At 37.6% G+C, this 18,179-nt stretch overlaps 1 protein-coding gene across 1 annotated transcript in view; it reads left to right on the forward strand.

Annotated features, from left to right (window-relative positions):
- Nucleotides 1-14,368, forward strand: part of DSG3 (desmoglein 3) — a 30,769-nt gene extending 16,401 nt beyond the window's left edge. Inside the window, exons 9-16 of the mRNA XM_004059285.5 lie at nt 58-329; nt 1,291-1,430; nt 2,503-2,727; nt 5,066-5,326; nt 8,246-8,385; nt 8,702-8,765; nt 10,098-10,381; nt 11,623-14,368. Of these exons, the coding sequence (XP_004059333.4) occupies nt 58-329; nt 1,291-1,430; nt 2,503-2,727; nt 5,066-5,326; nt 8,246-8,385; nt 8,702-8,765; nt 10,098-10,381; nt 11,623-12,237 (2,001 nt within the window). The 3' untranslated portion in view covers nt 12,238-14,368. The remainder of the gene's footprint in view (nt 1-57; nt 330-1,290; nt 1,431-2,502; nt 2,728-5,065; nt 5,327-8,245; nt 8,386-8,701; nt 8,766-10,097; nt 10,382-11,622) is intronic.
- The last annotated feature ends 3,811 nt before the right edge of the window (nt 14,369-18,179 follow it).

Consider the following 18,179-nt stretch of genomic DNA (forward strand, 5'->3'; position numbering starts at 1 on the left):
TGGGTTTGCGGGAGTGTATTTTTGTGAAACTGCCTTCTAATTTTATTTTTTCTCCAGGCTCTAGATTATGAACAACTACAAAGCGTGAAACTTAGTATTGCTGTCAAAAACAAAGCTGAATTTCATCAATCAGTAATCTCTCGATACCGAGTTCAGTCAACCCCAGTCACAATTCAGGTAATAAATGTAAGAGAAGGAATTGCATTCCGTCCTGCTTCCAAGACATTTACTGTGCAAAAAGGCATAAGTAGCAAAAAATTGGTGGATTATATCCTGGGAACATATCAAGCCATCGATGAGGACACTAACAAAGCTGCCTCAAATGTCAAGTAAGTCTATTTTTATTTATATCCTATTTCTTGATGAGGTTTTAATCTATAAGCTATCACAACATAACACATAAACTATTATGTGCCAAGAATAGAGACATGACATTGATAAAAACAAGAAACTGGGTAACTCAAAAAGTAACATTTAGCTAAATCATTAGGTGATCATCTAACTGTACTAGAAGCAAAGATAACATAAGCACAAGTTACAGTGGAAACCAAGGGAAGAATGCCTTAGCCTATCAACAGAAATTGGGAACATGTCTCATGGAAACTTACAGTTGAGTCTTACAAAGGAGTAGAAGTGCACCATGAGAACATGTGTTTATCATATAAAACAGCACATACAAAGACATATATGCCTAAAATATAACGGCACCATGCAAAATAATTGCTATATTATACAGAGCAAGAACACAGGTATTTTATTTTATTGTGCACAGCAGAATTGGAAAACTCTGCTAATATATGCTTAAGAATTATGAAATATGGGCCTGGCACAGTGGCTCACACCTGTAATCCCAGCACTTTGGGAGGCCGAGGCAGATGGATCACTTGAGGTTGGGAGTTCGAGACCAGCCTGACCAACATGAAGAAACCCCATCTCTACTAAAAATACAAAATTAGCCGTGGTGGTGCACACCTGTAATCCCAGCTACTCGGGAGGCTGAGGCAGGAGAATCACTTGAACCCAGGAGGCAGAGGTTGTGGTGAGCCGAGATGGCACCATTGCACTCCAGCCCGGGCAACAAGAGCGAAACTCCATCTCAAAAAAAAAAAAAGAATTATGAAATATGGCTCATCTATGCTATGTTAATTTTCTGTTGCTTTTTATAAAAGCATATTTCAATATCAACATATATTAAATATGAATATACTAAATATAAAATGAGTCATTTTCATTAAATATGTAACATTCCACATTTGAAAGAAAACTATTTTTTTTAATATTATGAAACAGATATGTCATGGGACGTAACGATGGTGGATACCTAATGATTGATTCAAAAACTGCTGAAATCAAATTTGTCAAAAATATGAACCGAGATTCTGCTTTCATAGTTAACAAAACAATCACAGCTGAGGTTCTGGCCATAGATGGTAAGAAAAATATTTGAATCATTTCAGAGGAATGTTATTGTAATTGATGTTTCTTTATGCATAGATGATTATGATTATTCAACATATTATCTTTACCACTGGAGAGAGAGAATTATCTTAGGAGTGTTGGGCCTCAAGTTTGAGGCAGCTGAATCCAGGAGAGAAAACTAAGAGTTTCAACTTCTCAGTGGAGTTTGAACCAGCGAATTCTGTGTTAGGTCCCTATGGTTTGCTGTGGTTGAAGCAGAAATTTTTTGACCGACAGAAATCCCTGGGTTTGAGGGAATGGATAATGATTCATAGACAAAGCGCATCAGGGAAGCTCAACTTGAACGTCAGGTGCTTTTGTGAGGTACCTATAGAGACCTCGTGTACTTTTATCATTGAACAGTGAAATTTCCTCTTCTGGAATGTTTTAAAATAATATTCATTGAGTGTATGTGTTTCCCCAAGTATAAAATTACTTTATGTTGAAGGTAATAAAAAAGATAACACCCCCCAAAAGAAATAAGTATCAAAAAGATTGCCATTTGGGAAAACAAGAAAAAAAGTAGTAAGGGTAAAAACAGAAATGACACATAATGCCCCCACAGAGAGATTTTTATTTCATTATTTTTTATTTTCAGCATTTAAAATTTTTCTTTAATAAATTTTAACATTTTGAGTAATAAAAATATACAATTTTTTATTCCAAATAAAAAATGTGTGCTTTAGAAGCAAAAACCTTTCACACATTGATTACAAGTGAAATCAACACATTTAAGAAAGTTATTATTTTTGTGCTGATTTTATTTGAAATTGGTGAATTCATCATCTTACCGGTCTTGGGTTCGAGCGTATTAAATTAATTTTCAATTAATTATAGTTAGAGACATCAGCCTATTTGGTAAATTTCAATTTGCTTTTTACAAGATGCAGAAATAGGATGACTATTTTTACTTCTGAGGATAATATAGTATTCCACGAGAAGACACACTAAGTTGGCTACAGAAAAGAGAAATGTAAAAGATTCTCCTTTTTTGTACAACTTTGTTCTATACATTTCTTTAACTCTAAAACATTGTTCTTACAGAATACACGGGTAAAACTTCTACAGGCACGGTATATGTTAGAGTACCCGATTTCAATGACAATTGTCCAACAGTTGTCCTCGAAAAAGACGCAATTTGCAGTTCTTCACCTTCTGTGGTTGTCTCCGCTAGAACACTGAATAATAGATACACTGGCCCCTATACATTTGCACTGGAAGATCAACCTGTAAAGTTGCCTGCCATATGGAGTATCACAACCCTCAATGGTGAGTAACAGTAAAGTTGCTTCTATAAATGCAAACTGCTCCTTTGTATTTCCAGAAGAATAAGGAAGATCATTTAAGAGCAGGTCCTTCCAAAAGTAACTGGAAAAATTCTTTGCAATGAAGATGTGGCTGTAGCCTTGTGAATTACTTCTCTTTTCAGAAGAGAAAAGGAATGATATACTGTTAGCACCATTTCATATTTTATTTTGAATCCTTTTTAGGGTTCATTTGATATTTTAACATTTTAAATCTGTTTATTTCTACTTCCATAGTGCACCCAAAAAAGATTAGAGTCAGGCATCTAGGTGGGGCACGGTGGCTCACGCCTGTAATCCCAGTACTTTGGGAGGCCAGGGTGGGAGGATCATTTGAGTTCAGGAGTTTGACACCAGCCTGGCCAACATGGTGAAACCCCATTTCTACTAAAAATACAAAAATTAGCTAGGTGTGCTGGTGCATGCCTGTAATCCCAGCTATTCGGGAGACTGAGGCAGGAGAATCACTTGAACCCAGGAGGCGGAGGTTGCAGTGAGCCAAGATCCTGCCACTGCACTCCAGCCTGGGCAACAAGAGTGAAAACTCCATCTAAAAAAAAAAAGTCAGGTATCTATTTATCACAGAGCTGTTTAGATTTCTAAATACTAAATACATAAACTTGTTCTGATGGAGCAGTCTATGAGCAGACACGTAGCATGAAGAAGTCAGTCTGCTCAAGGCTCACAGGGAGTGCCGCTTACACTGTCACTAGTCGGGAACCTTGAGAGCATAGCGGACTGAAATTTGCAAACCCATTATCCAACAGGGAGGAGCTAATTCATCCTTTCTCTTTCCCAACCTTTATCATACTCATTGTACACTGTCTGTGCTTTCCAGAAGTGTCATAGAAACAGACAATAGACTCCCTAAAAGTCTCCATCCTTTCTGGATTTTATACTGACGATGAGACCACTTCAAATCCTTAGTAAACTCATTTTTCCCTAGCTCCTTTCTGAACCAGCCTTGCTTCCTTTCATGAATGTACATGCTGTTAAAGCATGTCCTTCAGTCCTAAGTAGCAGCCACTGTCAGAGTTACCAAAGGGATCTTGATCTTCATGGTCATCTTTCCTTGGGCCCTCACACTTCTGACATAAAGATCTATCTCCAAACTGTGCATGTAGCATTTTGCTCCAAATGAGTTTACTGGATACGTGGCCAATGAAGAGGCTGCCAAAGAAAGATCAGAGAGGGCCAGGATGTGTCACAAGACATACCTGCCCAGGTGTGGCTGGGCAAGGCAACAGTGATTGGACTAGGTGGGCAAGGCACAATGTCAAAGGATATGGTGGGATCAGAAAGATTCAACAAATGCAATACTGAACCTTACAAGAACTGTTGTGGGATCCGCTTTAAAAAGGCAACATAGCAATGGGAGATAGAAAACAGTCTATGCTCAGGACTCAGATAGGCAATAGGCCATCACCACAAGGAAATCCCATATCATAGACCTGCAGCTCATGGGATAAGAACCAGGAAGAGCACTTGAGGTAGTAGCAGCCAAAGTTGAAAGTCTTGATAAGTAAAACACAAGAACACAAAGTCAGGAACACAAACACTCAAAGGGCCACACAAGTCCAAGGATTGGTGCAGACATACAAGAGAGTGGTTAAGCCCCAGAAGAGGAGTGCCTGACTCTAAATGATGTTGTCGCCCATCTTCTTTAGTGGGAAAAGCAGAGTAGAACTGAGTTTCATGGGAGAGAATAATTGGCCTACCTGCAACAGAGAGGACAAGGAGGCAGGTGTAGACAGATTTACCCACTTGAACCCATTATAGCCCTCATCACTGCTCAAACCTCACTCTATTATCAACCCTATTGTTTGTGGCAACTAACTCTGCTAATGAAAATAAGTAGTAAGAGTGTAAGACACTGCTACGGTTGGAATAGGTCTTCCAAAGCTCATGTGTTGAAAACTTCATCCCCACTGCAACAGTGTTGAGAGGTGAGACCTGTAAGAGGAAATGAGGTCATGAGGGCTCTGTCCTCATGCATGGATTAATGGTGTTACCATGGGAGTGGGTTCATTACAGTAAGAGTGAGCTGTTATAAGGGTGAGTTCAGCCCCCACTTGCTCTCATGCTCTTTTGTCCTTCCACCTTCCACCATGGGATGATGAAGTCCAAAGGCCTTTGTCAGATTCTGACACCTTGATATTGAGCTTCCCAGCCTTCAAAACTGTGAGAAATAAATGTGTTTTCTTTATGAATTATCCAGTCTGTGATATTCTGTTATAGTAACACAAAATAGACTGAAAAGACACTTCGTCCTACTGTTGATTTGCACGATTCTTTCTCTACAGCTACCTCGGCCCTCCTCAGAGCCCAGGAACAGATAGCTCCTGGAGTATACCACATCTCCCTGGTACTTACAGACAGTCAGAACAATCGGTGTGAGATGCCAGGCAGCTTGACACTGGAAGTCTGTCAGTGTGACAACAGGGGCATCTGTGGAACTTCTTACCCAACCACAAGCCCTGGGACCAGGTATGGCAGGCCGCACTCAGGGAGGCTGGGGCCTGCCGCCATCGGCCTGCTGCTCCTTGGTCTCCTGCTGCTGCTGTGTGAGTAGCCAATGTTTCATTCTCTGTTGGACTAGGTGTCCTCATTTGCAAAGGCCTCCATGCTGTTCTGCTCATCTGTGCAATGGGGAAAGAATATTCTCTGATGTTTTATAGGAAAAGCTAGGGGGAAATTGCATTTTCAGAAAGAATCTGAAATGTGTAACATGTCGCTTGCTAACAGTCTATATTCATATAGCAACACAAGTTATATATGTCAGACATTTAGAAGACAGCACAAGATAATCAAGAGAAAAGCAAATCATGAAGACTTTCTACACACTGTTAGTAATGTTCATGGTCAAAATTATGGCTTTATCCATGAGTGTGGCACTTTCTAAGATGTTTTCTCTATATTCATTACATCTCATGAGATTCTAAGATAAAAAGAGAACACTAGTCAAATAAACTTAGGGAAATACAAATAGGGGATCATAGGCTATTAAGAGATCACCACATGCTATTAATATTAATTAATTAATTAACCCCCACTAATATTAATCAATAGCATATATTAATATTAATATCATATGCTATTAAGATAGCATAGGTTCTGAGAAGTTATTGCTTCATCTAGCACTTCCTCAAAATAGATTGCCATCTGAATATGCATCCCCTTTAATACCTTCACTTTTAATATAACTAAGTTTATTAAACACATTTAGAAAACTATGCATAAGTATCCTTTTCCAATAAAGGTAAAATTTATTCAATAGATAGGTTTCTGAAAAGTTGTATTTGAATCAAAATCTTGTAAATCAAATAGTATTTTGATTGTAAGAGGTCTCTATTTAAAAGAACTTCCTAATTCTTGTATAAACAAGAGAAATCCTTGCTAAATTCACTTTCTTAATTTATTATAAAAATCACAGTTTTAGAGTTAAAATTAATTATATGATTATTAATTTTAAAACCACAAAAAGTAGAGAAAATGTGTAGACACCTACACATACAACCATCACTTCAACTGAACAGATATGAATGTTTTGCAATATTTTTTCAGGTCCCTTTTTTTAAAAAGAAATAAATTGCTATAGATACAGCTAATTGCCACACATGCTATATTTTTCCCTTCCTTATTCTCCAAAAGCATTTACTATTCTAAAGTACACCATTTAGTTTAAGAGCTGAAATTGACACTCAGATGTTTGGTTTTTCAATATCGTATTAATCAAGTTCAAGAACCAAAAATTTTTAAGTACCTCTATGTGAATCACTATGCTAGCTTCTAGCTGAAAAGGAAACTTGATTTTGGTTTTCATGCATGTCTAACTATAGGGGAAAAATACCATGATAAAGCTATAATAGAAATTACTACAAAGGGGTAGTTATAGAACATTTCTCCGAATAGAGGAATCATTCAATTGAGCCTTGAAGAATGATTAGGATATAATCAGTATAAAAAAATGGAAAAGGCATTTCCAAAAATTGACAGCATCAGCCAAGGCCAGAAAACACTTAGTATTTTCTGTTTTAGGAATCACACAGCCTTCGAAGGCTAAAGCGTGGGGAAATTGTGGAAAGTGAAGGAGCAACAGAGAATGCATTGGGACTAATTTGAAAGGGCTACATACACATGCTGTGGTGTTTGTACTTTATCCTATGAGAAAGAGGAGCTGCTAAAAGCATTTGAATAAAAGACTAACATGATCATATTTGTATTTTAGAAAGACAACCCTGGCAACAGTGTGTACAGTATAACAGTGTAAATTAGAAAGGAAAGAACACTTAAGAGGTCATTGTAAGAGTTCAAGAGAGATGATGAAGGTCAGATTTAGAGCTGTGACATGAGACTGGAAAAGAAAGGACAAGTGTGCAGTGCATTACAGTGGCCCCTGGAGAGGATTGGGAGATTAATTGTTATGGTCTGAATGTGTGTGTCCCCCCAAAAAAATTCATATATTGAAACTTAAACCCTAAAAATATAGTATTAAGGAGTTGGGCCTTTACCTATATTAATTCAATCCTCATAACAACCTATGATGTAGATACTATTTATTCCCCCATTTTATGGATGAGTTAACTGAGCAAAGAAGGATGATATTACATGCCCAACATTACATAGCTGTTAAGTGGTACAGCCGAAATTTAAACCCTGGAATCTGACTTCAGAGGCTGCATGCTCAAACCCCTCAGTAAGCTGCCTCTAAGTGAAGAGAGTTGAAACATTAGGATTCAGGTGGCCTTGGCAGGGCAGAGGTGGCAGTGGGGCCACTGACAACAAAGTGTGGGAAACACCTGCTTTCAAGAATAAGTATTTCACTCTTGGTCAGTTCACATGAGAATGACATTAATCTTTATTGCCAAGGATGTGCACAGAAAGATATTTACACTGCCAGAAGAGCCCTCCAAGCTCAAGCCACAACTAAGAAATTCTTAAATTACAATTAAGAATGCATTGATAGCCATTTATTAGGCTATCACCCTAGTTACTGAGGGAGTTTTCTGGTTAATTACTGTTTACTGAGAGATAATTAGAGACTAGATTACCAAAACACCATCGTGCCCACCTAAAATCTGGACCATTCTGGTCATATATTTATCTGTGTATTCACCTGACACAACATACATAGCCCCAACATGTGCAAATAAATGTAATAATCATAAAAATGTATTAAGGAAAAGGATTGAGGAGCCAAACAGCCACTTTCATTCATACATCAGTGCCTATTTTAAGACAATATACCAAAAAAAAAACAAGAAATGATCTGATCTGTCTTCTTCAGTTTCATAATCACATGAAATTCTAGTGTGCTTACTGTACCAAGTTTCATTTGTAGAAACTAATTTTGGTTTTCATTAGGAATTTTCTACAAATATTTAAGATACTGTATTTTCTTTGTAACATTTCTGAAAAATTATCACATTAAATAGCTCCTAAATTAGTCACGTGTTCTGATGTTTTGTTTTGTTTTTCACTAGTGGCCCCCCTTCTGCTGTTGACCTGTGACTGTGGGGCAGGTTCTACTGGGGGAGTGACTGGTGGTTTTATCCCAGTTCCTGATGGCTCAGAAGGAACAATTCATCAGTGGGGAATTGAAGGAGCCCATCCTGAAGACAAGGTAAGCATCCAGTTCATAAATTATGTATTTCAATTACATAGAGAAAATGTTTGATTTACATTGAGATAGGAAAAGAGGCAAAGGAACATAAAAATAAGAGATTTCTTGACCTTCAGTTTCAGAGTCAGTGCTGAATAGATGGAGGCTTTTAGGATTTTAGCTCTTCAGATGTCAAATCATAGAAATGGTTATCGCTGCAAGAATTTGCACTTCTTGTAATGTTATCATTTACAAATTTGCAAAGGGCCACATGTCACTATATTGCTCTGAAATCTGGTTCACTTTTAAATGAATTTCTTTTTCACATGGTTTGCAGGAAATCACAAATATTTGTGTGCTTCCTGTAACAGCCAATGGAGCCGATTTCATGGAAAGTTCTGGTAAGTGGACATAAAATGTTTGAAAGCAATGGTGAGTTAAGTGGTAAATATTAAAAAATAAGAAGTGTTCAAATTATCTTCTTAATAATTTGCATCTGTGTGCACATGTCAGGAGCTGTTACCACTGAAATGGAGAAAAGCTGTTTTAATATTTTTATATTAGTCAATTCCCTGACATGTCTGGCTTCAATAAGTTAATTTATCCATTGATGCCACCATTGTCAATATCTAAAGATTTGTTATACTTTTTCCAAACTTTAGTGACGTGTAGTTCTCAGGCAATCAATTACTAATTTTTTAATTAGGAAAGACTTCACACATATAGAAAAATGTAAGGGAAAATATAACGAACATCTATGTATCCACCACCCAACTTTGTCTTTTCCAAACATTAGTCATATTTTCAGTTAAAGTCTCATGTGCACATCCTTGATCCTGTTCCCCTTCTTTCTTCCCCAGAACTAACAGTATCCTGATTTCAGTTCAATTACTAATTCCTGCATTCAGTCATACTAGGACATGATCACTTATGCTGTCATACAGGTCATACAGGTGAATTTGTTTATTTCTTTGGTTTTACCAAGTGGCTATTGCATTAATATTATCTGAGTGCCACAACTACTCAGTGAACTAAAAGAACAATAATACTTAATGCCTAATATTAAAGTTTTGCTTAATTCCATAGATTGTTTTCAAGTGTCCATCCTGCAAAATCCGCATGAGATTTCCCCAAATATGTAACTGTCTTCCTTTATCAGATGCTCCAATCCTCACCTGCTTTTCCCATTAGAATTACATAGCAAGAGCTATGTAAAGAATTATCTAGAAAAAAGTAACTTTCCATGAAAGCATAATGTAAAGGTAACAGGCTGAATAGTCGTGATTTGTTAAATTCTCTTTAGGTACCAAGACATGCTAATTTGCATGATTACATTATGTATGTTTCCTCTTTGGTTTCCATACTGAGCTCATATGACTGCTTAACTATAATGTTTTTTCTTGAAAACAAACAAGCATTGCATTAGAAGCTTCCCATAGCTGTGTACTAAATATCCTGTCTTTTCTATTTCTGGCTGTTGTCACTGAAAATCTTATTTCTTTGTACACTTTTAAAATTAGTATATTTTTAGAGCTTTTTCACCCGTTTATATGCCCTCCTTTGTGACTCTCACATAACACATTGTGGGATGTTATCACCTCTAGTCATGTAGTTGTATTTTCTCCCACTTACTTGTTTACATGGTGACTGCTTATAGACACCCAAGACCCATTTTATAAAAATGCAACAAATAACAGCATAAGATATTACAGAATGTTCTCCCTTGTTTTTAGAAGTTTGTACAAATACGTATGCCAGAGGCACAGCGGTGGAAGGCACTTCAGGAATGGAAATGACCACTAAGCTTGGAGCAGCCACTGAATCTGGAGGTGCTGCAGGCTTTGCAACAGGGACAGTGTCAGGAGCTGCTTCAGGATTCGGAGCAGCCACTGGAGTTGGCATCTGTTCCTCAGGGCAGTCTGGAACCATGAGAACAAGGCATTCCACTGGAGGAACCAATAAGGACTACGCTGATGGGGCAATAAGCATGAATTTTCTGGACTCCTACTTTTCTCAGGTAATTTGGTGAAAAACTTTGTGGCTTGATTATCTTATTTACATTAGAGATGTTTTTATTTGATTATATACTTCAGTTTTGCAGTTTTTATTTACAGCTTGTTAAAATGCAAGAAAAAAATGGTTTGTTTGTTTTTTGCCAAAATAATACAGATAACCTAAGGTAGCTGTCAAAATCGGGTCACTGATCAAAAGAAGAATGGGAGCCAGGCACAGTGGTACCTGCCTGCAGTCCCAGCTACTCGGGAGGCTGAGGTGGGAGGATTGCTTGCACCAAGGAGGTAGAAGCTGCAGTGAACTATGATGGCACCACTGCACTCCAGCCTGGGTGACAGAGTGAGACCTCGTCTCTAAAATAAACAAATTAATAATAAAAGAAGAATGAGTAGATAACCACAACATGAGAGCATATAGCAAGTAGCATCTCATTCCTCCAACTGAACAAACAACTGAGGGCAAATCTCTTTTATGTGAGAATTTCTAGCATCTTCTTTAAGAATACAAAGCAGTTCATTTTGTATTTCCTGTATCATAAAGGATATCCAAATACCTGTGTGTATATTTTCCTGAGAGAGGGGTAGAGTATTCACATTATCTGTCTAAAAAAGTTGAAGAACCACTGAATTAATGACCCCCAAAAAAGGGGAGGCAAAAAGAATAGGATGGAAGATCAGTGATGGGAGGAATGACATGTCAGGAAGCATAGAACAGAAAAGGAACATAGGTACGAAAACAAAGAAGACTTTGAAAAGTAGGATGCTTGCCTCTCATTTGATAACCAAAGATTGGTGGGCAGAGAGGCATGGTTAGAATGGATCTCACATTAAGTTTTGGTATCGATACTGGTAAGTGCCAAGGTCTGACCTAGTATCCAAGCAGACAAAGAGTGATATTGTGTTTGAAGAAAGACTGCAGGGCAGGGGAGAAAGGGAGGGGTTGTTTGAGATGAGGACTCTTGGGATATTTCTAGGTGGGATGTGTGTTACAGTCACATGTCAGGCTCCCACAAGATTTGTAGAATCTAGACAAAAGTTCTAGCTCAATTTTGAGGTAATGTCAACCATACTGTTGTCCAAACACCAGATAATTTTTTGAACAAGATTATTAATAGACAGTGTCCTTTACTTCTATGGATTACCTAGTTTGGGCATTCATAATCCAAATGAGTTCTACAAACAGTATTATATTGTTCAACTGACTCTTTCTTAAAATTCATTTTTTCCCACTTTTTCTCTGTCTTAGAAAGCATTTGCCTGTGCGGAGGAAGACGATGGCCAGGAAGCAAATGACTGCTTGTTGATCTATGATAATGAAGGCGCAGATGCCACTGGTTCTCCTGTGGGCTCCGTGGGTTGTTGCAGTTTTATTGCTGATGACCTGGATGACAGCTTCTTGGACTCACTTGGACCCAAATTTAAAAAACTTGCAGAGATAAGCCTTGGTGTTGATGGTGAAGGCAAACAAGTTCAGCCACCCTCTAAAGACAGCGGTTATGGGATTGAATCCTGTGGCCATCCCATAGAAGTCCAGCAGACAGGATTTGTTAAGTGCCAGACTTTGTCAGGAAGTCAAGGAGCTTCTGCTTTGTCCGCCTCTGGGTCTGTCCAGCCAGCTGTTTCCATCCCTGACCCTCTGCAGCATGGTAACTATTTAGTAACGGAGACTTACTCGGCTTCTGGTTCCCTCGTGCAACCTTCCACTGCAGGCTTTGATCCACTTCTCACACAAAATGTGATAGTGACAGAAAGGGTGATCTGTCCCATTTCCAGTGTTCCTGGCAACCTAGCTGGCCCAACGCAGCTACGAGGGTCACATACTATGCTCTGTACAGAGGATCCTTGCTCCCGTCTAATATGACCAGAATGAGCTGGAATACCACACTGACCAAATCTGGATCTTTGGACTAAAGTATTCAAAATAGCATAGCAAAGCTCACTGTATTGGGCTAATAATTTGGCACTTATTAGCTTCTCTCACAAACTGATCACGATTATAAATTAAATGTTTGGGTTCATACCCCAAAAGCAATATGTTGTCACTCCTAATTCTCAAGTACTATTCAAATTGTAGTAAATCTTAAAGTTTTTCAAAACCCTAAGATCATATTCGCCAGGAAATTTTCCTAAACATTCTTAAGCTTCTATTTTTCCCCTGCCAAAGGAAGGTGTTTATCATTTTAAAATGCAATGTGATTTAGTGGATTAAGCAGGAGCGCTGGTTCTTGTCTCCGTTGGCTTTTCTTATATCATTGATAATGATGTAAGAATCACAAGGTATTTGCTAAAGCATTTTGAGCTGCTTGGAAAAAGGGAAGTAGTTGCAGTAGAGTTTCTTCCATCTTCTTGGTGCTGGGAAGCCATATATGTGTCTTTTACTCAAGCTAAGGGGTATAAGCTTATGTGTTGAATTTGCTACATCTATATTTCACATATTCTCACAATAAGAGAATTTTGAAATAGAAATATCATAGAACATTTAAGAAAGTTTAGTATAAATAATATTTTGTGTGTTTTAATCCCTTTGAAGGGATCTATCCAAAGAAAATATTTTACACTGAGCTCCTTCCTACACATGTCTCAGTAACAGATCCTGTGTTAGTCTTTGAAAATAGCTCATTTTTTAAATGTCAGTGAGTAGATGTAGCATACATATGATGTATAATGACGTGTATTATGTTAACAATGTCTGCAGATTTTGTAGGAATACAAAACATGGCCTTTTTTATAAGCAAAACGGGCCAATGACTAGAATAACACATAGGGCAATCTGTGAATATGTATTATAAGCAGCATTTCAGAAAAGTAGTTGGTGAAATAATTTTCAAGTCAAAACGGGATATGGAAAGGGAATTATGAGTAACCTCTATTTTTTTAAGCCTTGCTTTTAAATTAAACAGCTACAGCCACTTAAGCCTTGAGGATAATAAAGCTTGAGAGTAATAATGTTAGGTTAGCAAAGATTTAGATGTATTACTTCATGCATTCTACCATGATAGTAATGCAGCTCTTCGAGTCATTTCTGGTCATTCAAGATATTCGCCCTTTTGCCCATAGAAAGCACCCTACCTCACCTGCTTACTGACATTGTCTTAGCTGATCGCAAGATCATTATCAGCCTCCATTATTCCTTACTGTATATAAAATACAGAGTTTTATATTTTCCTTTCTTCGTTTTTCACCATATTCAAAACCTAAATTTGTTTTTGCAGATGGAATGCAAAGTAATCAAGTGTGCTTTCACCTAGAAGGGTGTGGTCCTGAAGGAAAGGGGTCCCCTAAATATCCCCCACCCTGGTGCTCCTCCCTCTCCCTGGTACCCTGACTACCAGGAAGGCAGGTGCTAGAGCAGCTGGAGAAGTGCAGGCAGCCTGTGCTTCCACAGATGGGGGTGCTGCTGCAACAAGGCTTTCAATGTGCCCATCTTAGGTGGGAGAAGCTAGATCCTGTGCAGCAGCCTGGTAAGTCCTGAGGAGGTTCCATTGCTCTTCCTGCTGCTGTCCTTTGCTTCTCAACGGTGGCTCGCTCTACGGTCTAGAGCACATGCAGCTAACTTGTGCCTCTGCTTATGCATGAGGGTTAAATTAACAACCATAACCTTCATTTGAAGTTCAAAGGTGTATTCAGGATCCTCAAAGCATTTTAACCTTGCCGCTTAAAACCCAATTTACCATGAAATGGGAATTTTGCTGCATTGTTAAACTGTAGTGGAAACCATGCTATAGTAATAAAGGTTATATAAGAGAGAAATTGAAATTAAATGTGTTTTTAAATTTCAAAAAAAACCAATCTTTAGGATGACTTAAAAATTGATTTGCCATGTAAAATGTATCTGCATTTTTTACACAAAACTTGTTTTAAGCATAAAATTTTAAAACTGTACTACTTGATGTATTGTACATTTTGAACCATATGTATTAAACCATAAACAGTATAATGTTGTTATAATAAAACAGGCAATAAATTTATAAATAAAAGCTGAACTACTCTCTATATTAATAGTTATTAAGAAATATGATTATAAAACAGCAGTCCCCAACCCTTCTGGCACCAGGAATCACTTTTGTGGAAGACAATTTTTCCACAGACGGCGGCAGGGATGGTTTCAGGATGAAACCGTTCTACCTCAGATCATCAGGCATTAGATTATCATAAGGAGCAGGCAACCTAGATCCTGCATATGTGCAGTTCGCAATAGGGTTCACGCTCCTGTGAGAAACTAATGCCACTGCTGATCAGACAGGAGGCGGAGCTCAAGCTGGATTGCTCACTTGCCCGCAGCTCACCTCCTGCTACGGCCTGGTTCCTAACAGGCCACAGACAGGTACTCTTGGGGGTGGGGGCAGGGTTGGGGACCCCTGATATAAAATGACTCACGTATGTATTTTTATCAGTATTTTAGCTATTTTTTCTAGCTGATTCCTTTTCTGCATCTTCCAGGCAGGAAGGAAGTATCTCAAGATTCGGGATGACTTCAGGTGGACATAGTGCAGGAGAAAGTGCTGGATGAGGTCAGGGCAGAGGGACTTTACTAACTGGATGCTTTAAGTCATTTACTGTTTATTTTGCAAGTTGCAATTGTCTCTCAGGTAACTGAGAGATCATTGTTGTGACATTCGAAAGTTGTGACATTCTAAGATGACTTGGGGAGAAAAGTTGGAGTAAAGAGAAGGTAATGTTTACAATCTAGCCTGATGAAAAATGCGTACCATGTCACTGGTGAAAGCCATCAGCCCCAGAAGTGGAACTGTTTTTCTGTAAATGCTAAAGTCCTTATGTCTCCTTTTAAAAGATGCCACAGAATAAGTCCCTCCAACACTTCAGAACTTTCTTCTGGCTGACCTTCCTCCTTCTTAAATCTGGACAATGAGGCTTGGACATGGAGTATGGGGAGAAAAAGAAACTGGATTAAAGCAAATATTGAGTAAAGAATGGTAGTTGGCTTAACTCAAATGTTTCAAATCAATTCCAGGAAAATGAAAGTCATGTAGATAAAATCCAAAAATATTACCAGCTTCTTCTATTCATAGAAAGTTCAAGGAATGAAAGTGACAAAATCGGTTTAGTTTAACCTGAGGACCTTCATACGTCAGGTAAGAGTGTGAATGGGACACATTCAACTGACTAGTTTCAATACAACTAACAATTTAGAAACAAGTAAAAGTTAAGAATCCTTCTTGTTCTTGCATTTCCACATTGTCTCGTATCTTCTTCTGGGTCTACAAAGAGGAATACTGAATTAGAGATTATATGGTTTCACAGCGTTCAGTAACATAGTCTGAGATGGTTTTATGTAAAGGGGATAATTGATAAGACAAGAAGATAAACAATCATGTAAATTCCAGAAGCCAGAAACCACACCTTTTCCACGATGAACGCTGAGACTCCTCTTGCTTTGCTGTCCAGAGTATGCTGAGATTCCCTCCCTGGCCAAAGACATCAGGCTGTTCTCTGGTTGGTGTCTTTACTTTCTTTTTCTTCCACAGTTTGATTCATTTTTACAAATAAAAAACAAAAAAATTTAGACACAATAGAGATATAGTTAAAACTCAAGAGGGTAATGTCTGAAGAACAAGTACAAATGGATGCGGTTATCAGAGCAAGAAGAAAAGAGACATTGGTGAGGGTTACCAAGTGGTCAAGAGAGCTACATACTCTAATTCAATTCTAGAGTAATCCTTAGATTACAGGCATGGAAACAGAGACTCAGAGAAGCAAAATAACTTTCTCAAGTTTGCACAATAAGTGACACAGATGTGAAAGTTTATCAATAGTTGTCTGGAAATAATAACTATTACTCTCAGAATAATCTGTTCACTTCCAGTCTAAGACTTGAGTAGAATATTAAAAATTAGAAAGAATACAAAGAAAATGAAAATTATAAAAAGGATTACAAATCTAGATGTAATTTTAAAGATTAAATAAGTAGTATAATGTAGGCATATGTGTGTGTGGGAGGGAGAGAGAGAGAGTGACGGAGAGAGAGAGAGTGACAGAGGGAGAGAGAAAGAGAGAGAGAGAATGCTAATACATGATGCTGCTATTTTGAAGTACATGTGGAGGTTTTTCTTTCAGGGGCCAGTGACCAGGTCTCTTCCACAACCAATAACTAATAAGAATGAGCCAAAAGCCTAAATTGCAGAAACAAGTATTTAGCTGAATGTAAATTACAATTTTTGTATTTTAATATAAAATTAAAATGCAATTTTATACAATTATAACTGATGTTGTAAGTACTGAAAAAAACTACCTAGAATCTCTTTCTCAGTCAAGTCCCTAAGAATTACTTTGATAAAACACTATTTAGAAGAGATTGTATGAAATGTATCCAGATATGAAATGATTACCTTAAACATGTCCTTCCAGCTCAGTGTTTCCATGATTTGTGGAAAAGAACATATTTTAACAACTACAAATTTTTTACTCCTTGAAATCAGTTTCATTTCTACTTTGATTTTCCTGAGGAACATGGTATGACTATATTTTCAATTTTATGCCTCAGAACATCTCTGATGTTTTTTGTGTGCAGAATTCATCATTACTAAGTTAGCAAACAGTGAATTTTATGTGACAACACAGAGAATCAAATGATGATAATATAAGCAAAACATTGATATTGAAACAATGTGTATGTCCTCATTTCCCCAGAAGGCAGAAGAAGTATTTATGTTCTTTCATAATCAAAAGAAGGATTGCAAGGAACTTTCTTGATTATAAAGCTGTAAAGAATCAGGTAATCCTGTATTTATTCAAATGGCATAATGACATGATTTTCAATCCTGCAAGGAGACATTGTTACTAAGTGAAAAATGAGTATTTAAACACAAAATATGAGATTAACTTCAGTCATGTCTTCTCATGTCCAACTGACTTCTACTGATAATAAGATTTATATGGTCCTAACTCAGATGAAACACACACACACCCACATTCTTGCCTCAGGTAACCTCATGGCTTGGCATAGCTAAAGCAGGGTCTTTCCATTATCAAATCTATGGACCAGACACTAATGCTTAGTGGGCGCTGCAGACACAAAGTTTCTGCATTTAAGAATTCTGCTATCTAGCATTATTATTTTAGAAAATAATAATAATCACCTAGATTTTGCACCTAAATTTCTTTAGGTAAGCTATGGTGAAAAAGCCTTATTTAACCAGACTTTTAATTATTTTCAACCAGGTCTGACATCCCCAACATTTAATTAGTAAAAAATATGCAATAAATCCTTAGTCTAGTAAATTCTGACAAAATCTACCTTCCCGCATCCTCCCTCTTTTTCTCAGCTGTTATAAATTGCTATGAATTTTTCCTCAGAACATATTTTGTGGCTGCTATCTGATACCTAAGTTGATTTTCTAACTTGCCACTGTTTCTACATACACTCTCTTGGATCTGGAAATGTTCTCTTTTGTGTTGGTCTTTGAATATTCTTTCAAAGAGGCAAACTTATAATGAAGGCATATGCTACCAAGACAATAACAGACCTCCTACTTTATGCAACAAAGGCTCACCCAGGGCTTCTCAAACAAGCCAATGCATGCTATTGCTACTTTTGCCAACTCTGGCTAGAAAAGGGTATCTCCACTGAAGGAACAAGTCAGGAGATGTTCGTGAATATAGAGAATGAGTTGTCAAGCTAAGAAAACCTATTAAAGTTTGCAAAAAAAAAAATCACTACTGAAGGAGCTAAGAGAATTTTTAAAAATCTCATTCCATCTGTTAATCAATCAAAATAACTATATTATATTTTAATGATTAACAAAAGTTAAGGCAGGGCGCGGTGGCTCACGCCTGTAATCCCAG

Source organism: Gorilla gorilla, chromosome 17, assembly GCF_029281585.2.
Source record: "Gorilla gorilla gorilla isolate KB3781 chromosome 17, NHGRI_mGorGor1-v2.1_pri, whole genome shotgun sequence".
NCBI classification, from domain to species: domain Eukaryota; kingdom Metazoa; phylum Chordata; class Mammalia; order Primates; family Hominidae; genus Gorilla; species Gorilla gorilla.